Genomic DNA, 17,125 nt, shown 5'->3' with positions numbered 1-17,125 from the left:
TTATGTTCAGATGGTAAGAACAGCAATGGTAGCTCTATGAAAATATAAAAAAAAGGGGTATTTTATATACAATATCAACATGTCAATTTTTCATTTTATGTCAGAGGAATAAGGAAAAATATTTTTTTAGAAGGTTATTTATGGGTTATTTTACAGATATTTACAGTAGCCTGAAATTTCTCTTTACAGACCTTTGTATCTTCCATCCAGTTTGTAACTCAAGAGAGACAATAAACCTTTTATAGCACATGCTAGTGAGAAACACCATTATCTGTGGAATCCAGAATGAATAGTCTTAAAAATTTGCTAAAATAGCCATTTGGTTTTACGTATTTTGTTAAGTAACTTCCAGTATAAATTAAATATATTACAGTTATGGTGAATTAATTATAAAATCTAGTGGTTTTGAGTGATGCTTTAGACTGGCTTTTGTTGTTGTTGAGTTCTTAATGCTCTTCAATTACTATACAAAGAATATTGCTTATATGTTTATATGTGTTTAATATAGTTAAATAGTGAGCCTGAGTGATTTGTTGTTCTTATTTTCATACCAGAATTTTAAGTAGAATCATGACTAGATTTCCTGTTTTTCTATTTACTCCATCTGATTTAGAATCATGAAATATTGTCAATAATTCCAGCAGTCTCCTGAATGAGGTTGCCAAGAAAATTGCCATTTGGTACCATGCACTTTGTAGTTAGAATTTCCATGGCATTTAGGGGCAGATAAATTAATAACCTTTTATGTCGAATCCAATAGCTGTTGCTGGAGCATTTGGAGTGCCTTGTCTCAAGACACGAAAGGTCACTGAGGATGACAGTGGTGAAACGGCAAGCACAGTCTCCCTCAGGAGTTTCCAGTGAAGTTGAGGTCCTCAAAGCTCTGAAATCTCTGTTTGAGCATCACAAGGCTTTGGATGAAAAGGTACAGTATGGAAAAACACTTACTAAATATACTCTTTAACTCACTTAACTGTGCCTTATGATGCAGCAGAGCAAAAACATTTATTTACTACTTGCAGTATGTCCTGTACTTAACAACATTTCCATGTCTGCAGAGAAATCCATAAGAATTTATGACCAATAGCTGTAATGCACTTCAAGTCACTTTAGCTGTCTTTTGTAGATGACAGTACTGTCTTCCTGAAATAAGCAAATCTCACCCCTGCCAGACATGCTTCTCCTATTTAACACTAAATAAACATGACACTATGGAATTTGTGATATGCTTTTAAGTTATTGATGAGAGAATGTTGGTATCTCTAATTTAACCAAAAAAAAAATCCCCAAAAAACACCACAGTAAAAAGGCAGAATGAGATGGTTCTAGCTATGTAAAGGAACTTGCCTCTTAAAAACTTTTAGGAGGAAAGCCTCCTAAGTTTCAGATGCTTTTAGCATTTACTACGTAAGCACAGTGTTCCCTCTGTAAGTAGGGTAAACTGAAATAGATCCTTCATTATCTATGGTAACGAAGGGCTTGCAGAATCAAGATAAAAACTACTGATGATACCTTCATCTAGTCATGCCAATTAAAGGGGTCTTTCCACTGGATTCCTGTGCTGGAGTCTTGTGTGTGAATGAAACTATGAAATCGAGGTACCACCTTGAGCATTGCTTTCCATGAATTCAGAAATCCAGTTCATGCCTAGAAACAATATGCTTGGAAGATGATGTATCTGAATTAGTAAGTGCCTGAAAACAACATGTGCAGGGAGGGCATGAGAACCAGTGCTCCCAAGCAAAGAACCTATTTCCTTGCGGGGTCTCTCTTGGCTGATTTGCTTGGGCTCATCACTGTGTTGCTTCTCAGTTTGAGATGGCTGGGTAAGCAAGGGAGACAGCACAGCACCTGAAACTGTTGAGCTGCACAGTGTAGAACCAATTCACTGGGCTCAAGGTAATAAATTTAACTTTTTAAATTCTGAAGTATACTCATGAAGTCGATTATATTTAAGGCACTATTATTAAAAGAAACAGCTTTATGAAAAGGGTAGCTGTGGTTATACAGCAATTGGTAATAAAGGTCTAAAACACTGTGGGTTATGAGTCATACTTGGTTAACTATCAGGTTCAAATGTAAATTAATTTAAGGAACTTATGCCAAATCATAACCTACTTTGCGTTTAGGTGTATCTCGTTAGTTATATGTTCTATTCAGTTACACATGATGAAAGAATATTTAAAGAAAATGGAGAAAAGGGAACATGATGAATCATAGAATCATAAACTGTTTGGATTTATGACTTCTAGCCACTGTAAGCAATAATTGTGATAAGCTTTTGGATGTCATTAAAACTTACAAAATTCTGTTATTAAAAATGTTTTTTGAGGATTCATAGGGTTTGTAGTCTGAGCTTTGGTCTTTTATCTAACACTTTAAACATTGATAAAACTATAAAGAAAGTAAGGAGATCTCCTGCTTTTATACTTTTTGACACTGTATTGGATAAATATGACAAAAAGAACTAAAGTTTAAACAGATTCTAATTATTTAGCAGTTATGTACTTCTTATATTTTCTTTTGTGAATGTTTTATTGTTTAGGTGCTATGCAGTTTATATCACATCTCATTTTGAAATTATTGTACAGAATTAGATTGAAGCTAAATATAATATTTTGACCTATATTCTTGAAAAATATATTTTTACATTTTTTAATGTAACAAGTTAAAGTCAGTATTCTGTTCCTTTAAAAATTTTGGAGTGACACCAGTACACATGTGTATAATGGGTCTGTGTCCCAGTAGTAATGGTAATTATCAGTGTAGAAAAATCAGCCATCTGCAGTCATGTTAACAGGAGAATTGTTGCATTCTAGAACAAGTTTTAAAATTGATTGGCCAAAATTACTTTTCCTTATGTGCTATTCATCTATGCGTAGAACCCTTTTTATTTTGATATAATAAATCATATTTTTATTATAAAATATTCTAAAATCAATCAAGGAAACAGTGTAGTAAATTACCTTGAAATTTGTTATAAATCTAGCACACATTATTTTCAGGTACAAGTACTCAGTAAAATTACACTTACAGTATTTCTTCTTACAAGGATAGGATCAAAGACACTTTATATATCATCCAGATACCTGTTAATGTAATGCTATCCCATTATACCACACATTGTCAGCATTTTTGGGATTTGTATTCAAAAATGGAAGTAAAAAGACTGCATACACCCAAATGTGCTAAGAAACCTTTATGGCTTGTGAGTCATCTAGTCTGCATTTTGACCAAAAAATTATTTTAGATCTGTTTCAGACTCTTCAGCAATAAGGTATCAATGCATCTATGGATATTCATTGATGTTATTCAGAGATTAGTAGAATAACAGGTTGGACCTCCAAGAGGACATCTAGCCCAACTTCCTGCTCAAAGCAGGGCCAGATGTTTCAGGTTGCTTAGGGTACTGTCTAACTTCTGAATATCTCCAGGGTAAAAACCTATTCTGCTGTTTTAGCAACCTTGTTGTAATTTCTTTTCCGTAATACCTAGCTGAAGTTTCAGTTGTTGAGCCTTACACTTGTTCCCTCTTGTTCTGTCACTCCGCATCTGCAAGAAGAAACTGGCTTTGTTTCCTCCACATCTTCTGGTTGGTTAGTTGTAGACAGCAGTAAGGTCTCCCATGCAGCTTGCCTTTTAAGTTTGACTAGAGCCAGCTCTCTCAGCCTCTTATATGCCATCTGCTCTAGCCCATGTCCAGCTTGATGGGTCTTCATTGAAGTCCATCAGGGTCTTTCTTGTACCAGGGAGCAAAAAAACCAGGTGCAGCCTCAAACGTTGAGGGGAGTAAACACTTCCCTCAACCTGCTAACTGAACTGTGTGTTTGGCCTTATTTACTCCTACGTCTTTTTTGCAAAACTGCTTTCTCTTCCCCAAGCCTATCCTGTTGCCTGGGGCTATTCCATTCATAGTAATGGGACGCCTCTTGGTCTTTGTGCCACTGATCACAAACCTCTCAGCCTTGCAGTCCAGCCAGTTTTCTATGCACTGTGTAATCCCCTTATCCAATTCATGTCTTACCCATTTCTCTAGAGGCAAATGGAAGATCTTGTAGAAAGTCTTGGTAAAGAGAAAGTAAAAACATTCAATGCTCTCCCCTTGTCCATGGAGTCGGTCATCTCAGCAGACAAGGCAATAAGGTTAGCCAGATTTCATTTACCCTTGACCGAGTCATACTGGCTCTTCCCAATTGCTATCTTGTCCTTTCTGTGCCTGGAAATGGCTTCCAGGAAGATTTTCTCCATAACCTTCCCATCACTGGCCAGCTTGTACTTCCCTGGATCTGCCCAGGATAATTCCTGCCTTTCATGATGGTGAACGCATTTGTGGCTTTTCCACTCATCAGGAGTCTCCCCTGACTGCCATTACCTTTTAAAGGTGAAAAAGGCCTCACTGTGAGTTAACCATGTTTCTCAGCACCCTTGATTGCTGCCAATCTATTCCCTTTGGCTTATGTATGTCTTGTCCTCCTGTATTGTGGGTTATTCTTTCCCACTGAATCTGCTGCTATGCTTAGGGAGACTTGAGGCCAGAACATTGCAGTAAATACTGAGGAAAAAAAACCTGATATGATATGATGATGTCACTTGAAATAAACACTGCCCCGCCAGAGGATGTACACATAACCAAAGTAGGTTAATGGATAAAGAGTACTGAAAACTGCCAAAAGTGCATTGAAAATGTATCATGACCCTTTGCAAATGAATAATGGAAACTTCTTTCCTTTTCTTTAACACTTCACAAAAATTGTTGACATTGAAATCATTAATTTTTCCGTTACATCCTTGAAAAAGCATAATAAGATATTTTAATAAAAATGTTTTCATTTTAAACTCATAAAAATCCTAAGAAAATCTGTACATTCTACCTAAATGCAAATTTCCTTTCATATTTTCACTTCCTACACTAAAACATCTCGAGGTGTTGTAACAAGTTCTGACACAGAACTTGGCTGGTCATGCAAGCCTTGCTATGTACACAATATAAGAACTAAAAGAAGTCCTCATTACTATAACAAAATACAATGAAAAATATGAAACAGACTGGAAGATGGAAAATAAAACATATCAATTCAGGCTTTGTATTTCCAGGGAGGCCTGCTTAAGTATGAGGAGAACTAGGAATGTTACCTTAATTTATTTCAAAAAGCCTATTACCTCTCTATATATTACATGAAATCTGGGCTTTGACTTTACCTTTTATCCAAAAGATAGACCACCATGGAGAGTTCATGGCCATGATTGCATCATTCGGAGAAAGTATGGCTGTTACTGACAGTTATTTCAGTGTCTGACATCATCCCTTCACTCCCTGTAGAATGAAAGCTTGGCATGAGCTTCCTGTGCTAGCAAGCCTGTCCTGTTTTGCTGAACCCAACAGGTACATCCTGCTGAGAAGGTGGTAGTAAAAGAATGCTGTTATTTTTACCCCATTACCTATATGACATCCTAGCAGTGCCAAACAACGGTCTTCATAGTCTGTTCTTGTATAGTTGTGTTTTGTGAGAATTTTTACTTTAGCACATGGAGGTAATGAAAGAGTTCACTTGTAAATATTTGCGATCTTACGTGTATCTCAGAAATCTCATTGTGTCTCCTTGGGTGAGTTGTGTCACAGCAAATGAAATTGATACTGCACTAACTGTATTATTATTATTTACAAATTTAATGTGACGGAAGCTATACCTATTTTTAAACATCTTGGCATATATAACTGTTCTAAAATTTTTAGAAAACTGAAAACTCAGGGCAGTATCGGTTATGCTACCATATCCAGATTTTTCTTTGTGTTCAAAGTTAAATTCAGCGATTGTTTTTTCTAAGTGTAAGATTAGGTTATGTCCACAAACAATAAGCATTGTTTAAAAAATGAAAGGTTTTAAAGACTAGAGCTTAGGACTGATTATGGCTGATACGGATGTGAAATTCTGACTTAACATTTTTGATTTGCATAAGTCACTTGAAATTTGCAGCTGTATTCATAAGGAAGATAGTCTTACAGTCTCTTCAGTTAATCACCCTGGACCTTCTTCATACTTCAGGTCTCAAAGACTTCTCTTACTGCTGCTAAGTCGCCAATATCTCTGTTTTATTTCATAAAATGAAAAGTTGTAGAACTAATAATGTAAGACAGCACTGAGATATTTGGCAATATTATATATGAATATACATGGAATAATTTATAACACCTCAAATTTAGACAAGGTTTATTAAACATCATTAGAGTTGAATAAAAAATAGAAAAGAGAAGTTTAGATTAAATTCATGTTTAGAATAGACATTGAGAATAAAGTAGGTCAGGAAGCACGTATTCCTTATATGCAATTCAGGAAGAAAAAAACTAGAAAAATTGTTATTTTACTTTACCATTCTATATCTACAATCTTCTAACATCTGTCTGAACATGTTTATTTTCCTGCAGACATTTTACCTAGTTTGCATAAACTTTGGGTTCAACATTTAAAATCTTCATTTTGAAAGAAGAAACTGCTTGAAGCAACTTCTCCATTTTTTGTTTTGTCAGTTTTTAAAGACAGATGTCCAGTTGATCTTCACAGTAGAAAGCTGTGTTATTAACCAGGTGCTATTGTCCTAGCTGAGATTCAAAAACCACTGGTTCTCTTAAGATTAATTCACAGCAGAAAAGTATACCTAAGATTCTGGCAAATAAACCCAACCTATTCGTGTCAATATTATCACTAGCTTTTTGTTCATTAGCGGGTAGCTAGGAGAGTTTTATTCAATAGACAGTTCATGAAAAAAAAGTGATTCAATTCTAGCCTGTGCAAGTGTGTTTTAAAAGCTCTTTGTGGGCTGCAGATCTGGAGAGAAAGAAGAAAGAATTTGACAGCAAGGAAAAAAGTGGGAAGCAGTTGCTAGGTAACGGAGATATTTTGCACTGACAGCAGTGCTAACATGACATTGACTATGTTACATTTCAAGATAATGGGGTTGCATTTAAAAGCCAGAGGAATACCCAGTCATCTGGGCACGTGTTGTATACAGCCTCTAACATGGAGAGAGAAACCTTTTTCTGCTGTCTGTGGCCATGCAATGGGAATATGTCCTTTAGAAATGCATAGTATGGCATGTTCTGATAGATCAGGTAACATCTGTGTAGTCTTACTTTGCGAAGCCTTATTTAGTAAAGCTTTTTCTAATGCCCAGGAAAATAGAAATACAATGAAGTATCATATGAAATTTAAGGAGTAAGTTATTTCTGAAGTGATAGAACAGTCTCACAAAGATAATGCTTACTTCTGTTAATTATATTTACTCACTTACTGTCTTTGTACTTTTTTTTCCAGAAAGGAGGCAAAAGTAATATTCTAATCATTAATCTGCATTCATCATAGGAAAAAAAAAAATCAGATAAAAATACTTTGCATTTGTTCCTGCTCCTTTTTCTCTAACGAGGTAGTGACCAGGGACAACAAGTTTTTCTGCACATCTCAGAAATTAGGATTGTTCTGTCTGGTTTGCTTGCTGTAACATAAATTTGAAGAGGGAAATAGAAATACAAACTCTTTGCAATACATTTGTATATGTCTTATGAGATGCTTTGACTGTTCCATATTTAGATTCAAAGGTTATTCAATATGAACTTACATAGTTCAGGAAAACATTAATGCAATTGCTACCTAGTAAATATTGCTCAGAGTAAAGTCTTTTTAAAAATGTATGTATACCACATACATTAGTATAGCATTTGCAGCCTGTATTCTTCTCTGGAGTGCAAATGACCAAACCTGAAATTCAGCGTTTGTGTTTAAGTTTGTTTTGAAATCGCTTGAAGACTGAGAAAGAAATTTAAGAAATAAAACCACAGTTTCTGGACTGTAAACCAGAGCAGATTTCTCTTTCAAGTCAGAGCGCTGATGTAGCACTTTTTCCTCTTGCACTGATAGACTAAAAGATTTCGCTCGGCTTTAACATGCTATATATGTGGTTGAACATGAAGAATTAGTTGCAACGTTTCCAATGTCACCATGGCAAATGTGAATCTGAATTAGTTGTTCACTGGTCAGATGAAAGGAAAAAAGAAATCTCTGCCAAGACAGAGTTGCTTTCATTCCTTTAGCAACTCTTCTATTCAGAAAACAAATAAGTGCTATCAGACCACAATTTTGGTTAGGTCATTATAAAAGAGATAGGGTGTTACCTGTGTACGTACAATGGGGAGAAGGCAAGGCAAGGAAAAGGAATCAATTTCCACCTTTCACTCCGTGTCACACTGTTGCTGCTCCATGTTGTTACTGTCAGTAGGGCAAGAATGATAAAAAAATTGATTTTAATGTCATAGCTTGATATGCAGAGCAAAGACATTCATTCTCTGCCTATTTTTTAAGTGCCATGTAAAAATATATCTCCTAAATTTTCTTCAAAACAAATGTCTCTTAATTCCAGGGAGTGTTACTTTCAGGCTTTGAAATGTCCATATAATACCCACTAGGATTCAGTTCTACAGTGCCACAGGTTAAGGGTAACTTTTTTCTGATTCCAGCTCCTTGTGGAACTGTAATATCCTCAGTAATGTGGCCTTGTTGTTTTTCAAATTCTAACACAACTCAAAGTGAATACCAGTGTTAGACACTTTATAACACCTTTTTTAAAAATGCATTCTCATTTATAAAACATGAATTTTTGTATTCACAGTCATGAATACATGGAGGTTTCAGGGAACTTATGAAAATTTAAAGTTACCAACTCTGAAGCCAGAAAGATTACTATCATCCCATGTATTTTTTACATCTAGCTTGAGATTTCCATTAGGAAACTGTCTTCCAGCTTTAGAGAGATTGAAATCAGACCTCTTGAAGGCAGGACTGCACCCCTCACTGGTAGGATGTGGACTTCGACAGTGGAAACTAGCAGAAGAAGTGGTGGTGGGAAGAGAAGCAGGATACAGAAAGAGTTTTGGGATCCACAGAAAAGTTGGGGGAACCTCTGGTAAGGCAGAGAATATGGCAGGAGAAGAGAGATGTGAGTACCAGGTAGTAGGCTCTTTCTGCCTTGGGCTTTTCGTCCATCTGGATAGGGAAACGGGTCATTGAGCAGCCCTTGGAACCTGGTAGAAGAACTAGAGAAATATTACTGTGTTTCAAGCAGAATATGAATTAAAAAATAGGAAAAAAGAAAAGGCAAATGAAGTAAGAAATATTTTTTCAGCTATTTAAACAACTAGTTTTTCAACTACAGACAGAATAATTGATGAATTATATATTTGGTATGAAATGTTTATGAAAAATAGCATTAGATAGACACAACTAATAAATTATAATTAGTAAATATAATATTTCAAGTTAATTTTACATATTCCAATTGTATTAGTTGAATACTAAAAAAATAATATAAAATATGATGATAACTTATGTACTGCCATGAATCTGAAGCTTTATGAGGATGTTTTCCAGGAATTATGTAGCTCATTTTGGAAAGCAAGCTTTATGATTAAAGATTTTATGTACATCATTGAAAAATAGTACCAACATTTAATGAGTAGCAAAAGGATTTTGGATTCCACTGTATGTTTTCACTGCATTCTGTCATTCTGGTGTATGAAAATAGCTGAAACAGTCATGAAAATTTGTAGTAATTTTCACTTTTATCACTGCCACTGAGATGGTTTAAACTTCATTTTGCATCAGGTGAGGAACAGGCACAGTCAGTTACTGCAGCTCAGCTATTGATTACATAGTCACACCCTATTGGAAATGTCCATTTAAGCTGTAACATTCATCTTTGGGAACAGAAACTGTTGATTTTTTTTCACTCTTATAGTGCTGAAGGACTAGAGGGAAATTAAGAAATCAGAAATTTGTCTAAATAATTGAGGATTCTTTCTAATCTTGAACATTTGAATATTTCTTATATTTTTAACACTCTTCAACTCACTTTTCTTTTGCTCCTTTGAGCACTTCCCACTTGTCTTTTCTGTTCTGTTAAGGCTAGCAATGTTTTATGTACCGTAAAACTATAGTCACCCAAGAACTTTCAAATAATTCATATGAATATGTAAAATACATTTTCAATTTTTGTTTCTTTTAATAAAGCTGGAGTATGTGAAGAGGACCAAAAATCTCAAACTACTACTTAAGCAACTATATTTTCATTTGTTAGGCTGAATAGTTGTCTTTTTACTGTTCATTTCCTAAATATGTATTTGATCTTTAGGTTTTGTTAGCTTTGAAGTTTAGTGAAGATGCTATATTATAGTTTTGCTAAGTAATTTTCATTTAGTAAAGTCTAAGCCGTTCTTGGTATGTAGTGAGTCTATTTGCAGAATTTCACTTCCATCAGAAGCAATGGGAAATGAAGTAGGTAAGGAAGAGTAATATTTATTAGACTAAGGTATCACTGGAAAAGGTATGAAAGCATAGGACATACACAACCTTGTCAGGGATCTCCTGTATTTGTCAAGGGTGTGAAAACACTTATACATATGTGAAAGGTTGATTTTTGGTTTCCTTTCTTTTCCAGCTACACCTGTTGGTCTAATAGAATGTCCTGATTTTGCCTACAAACATTGCCGATAATCTTAAACATCCTTGGATCACCAGCTGGAACAGCATTACTGCGTTGTAGCTGGAACAAGGGTAGAAACATATTCTGAGTGTTGACTGATTAGCCGGGTTGTGAAGTCATCTAATGCGAGGTGCCCAGTGAAGTTGTGTAGGTTAGGAGAGGAGTTGGCATGGGCTCCCTTCCTAGTCAGAAGAGGGAGAGTCGCCTAGACACAGCACTGAAGATCGCCTTATGTCTCATTTGCCTTTAACCATCAGGAGACTGGCAACTACATTGCCAGCTTAGGTTGTCTATAGCTACACTGAGTCAGAGCATTCAAACAGTAAATATGTCTTCAGAGGTATTAAATGACTGTTAATTAATGATAATATATATTTAGTAATTACCATATAATAATTGATTAGATCATAGACATACTTGGAACAGAATAGGTCATCTATGAAACGGGTACAAACACAGCAGTCTTTTCTGCTTATGAGAGTGTATCTTGTTTATGACTTTTTGTAAAGCTCAAACTGCATGATATAAAAAAATCTTAAGTATGTGTGCCTGAAGGCAATGCTGCAAGCTATTTTTTCAATGAATTTGTTGCATTCAATTAGTATGAACAAATTAGTTATCTTCTATGGAGTGGAATAAAAATGCCTGCAAATGTGTTTTTCCTTATTTGTAATAGATGCTTGTGAAAAACATCTTGGTTTTATGCCTAATGTGGTCTTCAGACTAGTTTGTGTGTATTCCATAAAATTACAGGCAAACTGTGGAACAGCACTATCGCATTTAAAGTTTGACACCTATTTTCATGGGTTAAGTCTGCCTATAGTTAGGTTTAAATGTTTACTTCACAGTATGTCTCATGAAAGGATGCAACACACATGCCTGCACCTGGACTGGCAGGACATACAATAGTGCATATGGCAGATTATATAATCTTTAAAGATTGATAGAAATTATGTTACTGCACATATTTTGATTTTTCTTCTAGGTAAGGGAACGACTGAGGGTTTCTTTAGAAAGAGTCTCTGCACTGGAAGAAGAACTAGCTGCTGCTAACCAGGAGGTAACATAAAACACTTTCTCCCCTTTTGAGGTTCAATTTCTTTAACACTCTGTCCCATGTGTTCCCTGTCACATTTCTTAAAGCTGTCAGGAAAAAAAGAAAAGATAAATTACATTGAGTAAGCTGCTCAGTGAGCCTTGTTTAAGGTGGTTGTAAGATTAATACAACCTTCTGTTTACTGATTTATTCCCTTCTTCTGTTCCCTTGTGAGCAAGCCAGCATCCAAGAGCTAGTGACAGATTCCCAGATTACTTATTGTACATGAAAAAGAAATGACCCAATGAATACGTCAGATACTATTAACAATTTCATAACCTGACTTTTGATTTTACTGTAAAATTAAGTAAAACACACATATATACACATCATGTAAATGTTAACATGGATGGATTATGGATGACCTTGAAACTTAAGTTTTTCTCTTCACTTTTAATTACAGTGTATCAGGGTGAACTGTGGTGCCATATAACTATTGTGAACTTGGACAAGAGATTTTTTTTGCGTATGTTAGTTTGAAGACTGTTCCCTTTTGTTTGAAAGGGGGAACAGCACCACAAAACTCTATTGTGCACACAACTGTACACATGTATAGAAAGGAATTTTGCACCCCAGAGACACAATTCTGAGGCCAGAAAACAGAAATACTGGTTACTTTACCATTCCCATCATGTTCTGAATCTCCACCTGATGAGTGCTTCTCATACTGTTAAAAATAAGTCAGACAAGTAATAGAGTTGGATTAAGTTATTTTGGGTTATGTCCATTTTCTGGTGTCATTTTACTCAGGCTTGAGACAGAAAGTGAAAACAGCCAAAGACAACCTTAGAGTGCTACCAAATAATTCTGGAAAAACAGAACACCTGTAATTCAGAATAATGTGTGATAATGTAAAACAGAGAATCCTCAAGTAACTTTTTACCAATATTAAGCTAAAAAAGTTACTTAAATTCTTAAAAATTGGTTCTGCAATTAAGATATTAGCATTTCCTTTTTATAAACTATGAACTAGATATTTTGAATCATCAGTTTCTTCTCTGAAGTAACTGGACTTTATCTGTACATAAGTAAAATCCCTCTTTTCTTCTATTTAATAATGTCCAGAATACTTGGGTTTAAATTACACTATGTTGTGTAATCTGTTATTTGCACTAGTGTTTGTTAAGAAGGAAACAATCCTTTTGGTCAGTCAAGCAAACTGACATGCGCTCGTTCTTAATCCAATTCAATCCAAATTCACTTCATTGTGCATGGGACCAGGACTGGAGAGCATTGCCTTGTTATCTGGAGTTTTAAAATTAGTGGAACTTGTATTCACAATAAGTGGAAACATACACAATGAAATTGAATAGAAATAGGGCTTCATAGTCTTTCTTGACCCAAATCCTTAGAAATGTTGACTTTTATCTACATGATAGCAAAAACATTTAAAAGGACATTTATTCAACCAAGAATAACATGACCATTAACACAGTCTGAATACTGCTATTCCCGTTTCCTGTGAGGAACTGTTAAAGCTGAAAAATGGAAATTCAATTAAAAAATAATGAAAAGAGATATATGGGAAGAAATGTAGAAGAGAATGAGTGGATTATTTTCAAACAGATAATGCATTTGAACAAGAGTTCAGATAATGTTCACACAATTAGTTATTTAAAATAGACAAAATTAATTAGAGATCTGCTATATTTAAGCCTGGTTTTATACTAGATTCCACAGTAAATACACAGGCAATGGAGGGCTTTAAAAATATATTGTACTATATATGAAAATAAATGGGCCACGTTTCCAAGGGAATTGAATAGATGTTTTTCAGTAATTTCTGTATTCCTGTCACTCAGTGTCTGTTCTCCCAAGAGAATGCATATTTTCTTTCATAACCATTTTCTCTTACTGATTGTAAGAGTGTACTACATCTTCAGGACTATATCTAAACTTTAAATGATGATAGTAAATTGGTCCCCTGACTAAACAAGTATATGACTAGGTATATAATATGTATCAGATTCACAAATACAAAATAGTAGAAATATGTAAGTTAACACCTTTCTCAGAAAGCTTATGGCTGTGGCTCTGACACAGAGCAACAGTGAGAAACTGCAGAGAATTATGAGTATTTATTGGAAATATCTCTATGTGGAAGAGGACAGCTGGGAGACTGTAGCTTTCCATCATTAGATGGTAAATAAACTCTCATTTAACAGTCTTCGTAGCATATTACATACATACCAAAGGGAATGAAAACATCTGTAACTCTGGCAAAGCTGAATTTGGCCCTAGTTGCCAACAGTCTTACAAAGCACTGCCTATTTGATAGGGAACAGTAACACACATTGCCTTTAAACTGGAGGGGCAATTGAGATGGGCAGCTGGACCCGTTGGGGGAACTCAGCTTGTGTAGCTAATTCTTGCATGTGATCGCACAAGGGTAAGAGAGGGGCTTTGCTTTGCAGTCCCAGTAGCAAGTATTGGTCTGCCATGTCACTGTCTCTGGTGCAGTCAGACTTTTCAGAAACCAGAATGTCTGCCAAATGTTCGTTTCTGGTTTGATTCTGTGAAGGCAATAGGATCAGATTTAGGATTCTTGAATTTGGCTGTCTACATGTGAGGCCAGTATTTAAAATTCACCTGTCGTCTGTGGAGCTCCAGTAAATCCAGTCTGGCAGCTAACCTGGTGGTTAATCTGCCAGGGCTGCCAGATCCAACAGGAGTGCTGTATCTGTCTGGAGCTAGCAATGGGGAAGGAATACCCCTTGGCACTGTGGTGACACCAAATGCCTGTGTTAGGCAACTGATGCACAACAAGCACATATGTGAGACACCTAATGCATAGACAGCTAAATTTACATGTCTTACTCAGTACAAACAGCAGAAGCTCTCTAATCAGGCAGTGGGCTTCTAGGTATGGGGAATATACAAAATAGGTAAATTGGGTAAAAAGCTATTTGACTATACATTTTTTTGCTTCAGCTGATTAGTGGCCGTAGAATGGACCTTTAAACATAGCAGCAATCTGGATTGCAGTTAGAGAGATTTCATGAAGACTGGGGCAATTCAACTGAATACAGTAATTAAATTCTGTAGTCATCCTTAGGATATTTGCTTTTTATCAGCAGTTATCACACAATCCACCCAAAATAATTACTTTTTTTTCTTTAATGCTTAAACTGGAAGCCTTTTTTGTTCACACCTGGTCAGTGTTGTCCTATTCATTGTGTCTGTTGTAGCTAACATGAATAGTAGATACTGTTAACAATTTTCTGAAAAAAATTACCTCTTGTTTTCAGTTAAAATTACTGCAAAACACAGCTACATTTGCTTACCCCTCAGGTGCTTTTAAAATGATGTTGTTTTTCATCTGTTTCCACACAACCTATGGTCTCTCCAAATAGTTTTGTTGCTAAAGGTTATAATTTGCAGGTAGCAATTAGACAAGCTGCAAGTGGTACATCCTGTGTGAAAGCTCAGTGGTACAATAGTGTCTGTCTGAACATTTTGAAGGCAAATGTGATGCTTTACACTGAGTATATGAACATTTTCAAATTCCGACAAGGTTCTGCTAACCAGCTTTCTTTTTACACACTGATTTGAGAAGAATGAGGCTCATTTGCAAGGGAAGTGGGATGCAAATTTTCTTTCCTGGTTTTGTCATTTATGATCTTCATGGAAATTAACTTTAATATTAAAATTACTGAGAAGATAACCTTTTTTGTTCCACAGCTTTTGAGATCCTCTTGTTAGTGTTCTGAGTGTGAGTCTTTTTTAGAAGTGTGCTAAACTACAGCATGTGCCAACAACACACTAAGATATTTCACTAGCACCATATATCAACAGGAACTCAAACTCTAGCTGCTTCCACAAGGCAGGGTTATGTAAACTATAGGCAAGTGGTACCATGGCCCATAGTGATGCTTTTAAATAATTTCTGCTGCAGTGTGCAGTGTCACATGACATCAGTTGTGATTTCCATGAACAGATTTCACTGTTTCCCAGAACACTCAACAAATAGTTTCCCAAAAAATGATCTTCAGAGCTTTTTTCCCCAAGGTTTGTATGTAAAATTAAGCTTTATACATAGTTAATACTATACTGGGAAAAAGTAATTTTTTCAATGGCTGTGCTTAACTTGCACACTAATTTTATCCTTCCCTTCTTAAACATTTATCCAGCCATTGTAAAATCTTTCTCTGTTAGTAAGAATTGTATAATGTGTGGCATCCAAAACCTTTTTCTTTTTTTCTGGTGAATATGCTAGCTTTTCCACCTTTCCTCATGAAAAATGTGGCATGGAAAATACAGCTTTAATTACATTTTATTATCTCAGAGGTATACTTTAGGAACCCAGAAAACACTGGGACTGTTTAGAATATGAAATTAGAGAAATTACTGGTTTGAGTGTATATATCATTGTGCTACCATATGCTTTTCTTCAGCATTTGTTTAAAATGCCAATGGTGTTTGCAAATGCCAAACATATTACTTATGTCAATTAAGACATAGATTTTATTTAAAACACTCAGGCTTCCCTTTAAAACAGTTTCCACTTGCTTCTACAGATTTTTACTCAATCTTTGAGGATAAATTTACCTCCTGGGGCTATCAGATTGCAGGATACTTGGACCATAGATCTCTCCTTCGTAAAACTGCATGCATTCTCTTATTTGGGCAGTGGTTTTCCTCCTGACAGTTAGTTTATCCATTAGGGTGCCCCAATGATACTTTTTATAGTATCCATGAAAGCATTTCTAAATTATTTACATCACTACAGTGAAGGGATGATTTGCAACTTGATTCTTTATATTCCATACCAGAAACATCAGAACATAATGATTTTTTTTTAAGCCATAACTTTACACAGATCAAACTCTGGAGATGCCTTGTTTGTGGTCTGAACTTTAATTTTAAATGTCTGTGTAATTATGCCAAATTATAACTTTTCTGCAAAACTGTACATAATTAAAGATAATGAAAAATATCTTGCTTTGAAATGTAATCTTTGTGGTATAGGTAATTGCTTTTCATTCTACCTTTAACGTTAGCTATCCAGTTAAATGTTAACTATGCTGAAAGTTATAGTTGGCTCTAAGTTTTAAATGCTGCAATGCAGTGAAACATCTTTTTTCTTTTGTGGATGTTTCCTATACTCCATGTTCCACAACATTAATTTGTCTCACATTAGAATTATGATATGTGGCATGACAGCTGAAGAGGTTGAAAATTTCTACAGCAGTGCTACATCCTTCATTGCCTTATTTTTTTTACAAAGTCAGAAAGAAATAAGGACAAGAAATAATCAAGTTGCTGTAGCTGTTTCATTTTATGTTCTCAACTAATTGTAAGTTCTCAGGAGGAAAAAAAAACATTAAAATTTTTGGTGGTTATTGAGAGCAGCAGGGCTGATCTTTGCATTGCCATCAAAAGCATTTTTCACTAAATTCAGGGCAGAATAGGTCTAAAATTCAATGAGTTCTTCAGATAGTCATTTAAGAACACTATTTTTTATTGATACATTTGAGATTGACATCACTATTCTACTTGCAC

The 17,125-nt window shown here is 35.3% G+C and overlaps 1 protein-coding gene across 1 annotated transcript in view; it reads left to right on the top strand.

Annotated features, from left to right (window-relative positions):
- Positions 1–766: 766 nt before the first annotated feature.
- PPFIA2 (protein tyrosine phosphatase, receptor type, f polypeptide (PTPRF), interacting protein (liprin), alpha 2) overlaps positions 767–17,125 on the top strand; it is a 112,834-nt gene continuing 96,475 nt past the window's right edge. The window contains exons 1-2 of the mRNA XM_010160584.1: positions 767–925; positions 11,513–11,587. Of these exons, the coding sequence (XP_010158886.1) occupies positions 815–925; positions 11,513–11,587 (186 nt within the window). The 5' untranslated portion in view covers positions 767–814. The remainder of the gene's footprint in view (positions 926–11,512; positions 11,588–17,125) is intronic.

This window comes from Eurypyga helias, unplaced genomic scaffold (genome assembly GCF_000690775.1).
Source record: "Eurypyga helias isolate BGI_N326 unplaced genomic scaffold, ASM69077v1 scaffold3211, whole genome shotgun sequence".
Taxonomy (NCBI): Eukaryota; Metazoa; Chordata; class Aves; order Eurypygiformes; family Eurypygidae; genus Eurypyga; species Eurypyga helias.
The sequence above is the reverse complement of the archived record's forward strand: the minus strand, read 5'-3'. Positions and strand labels throughout refer to the sequence as shown.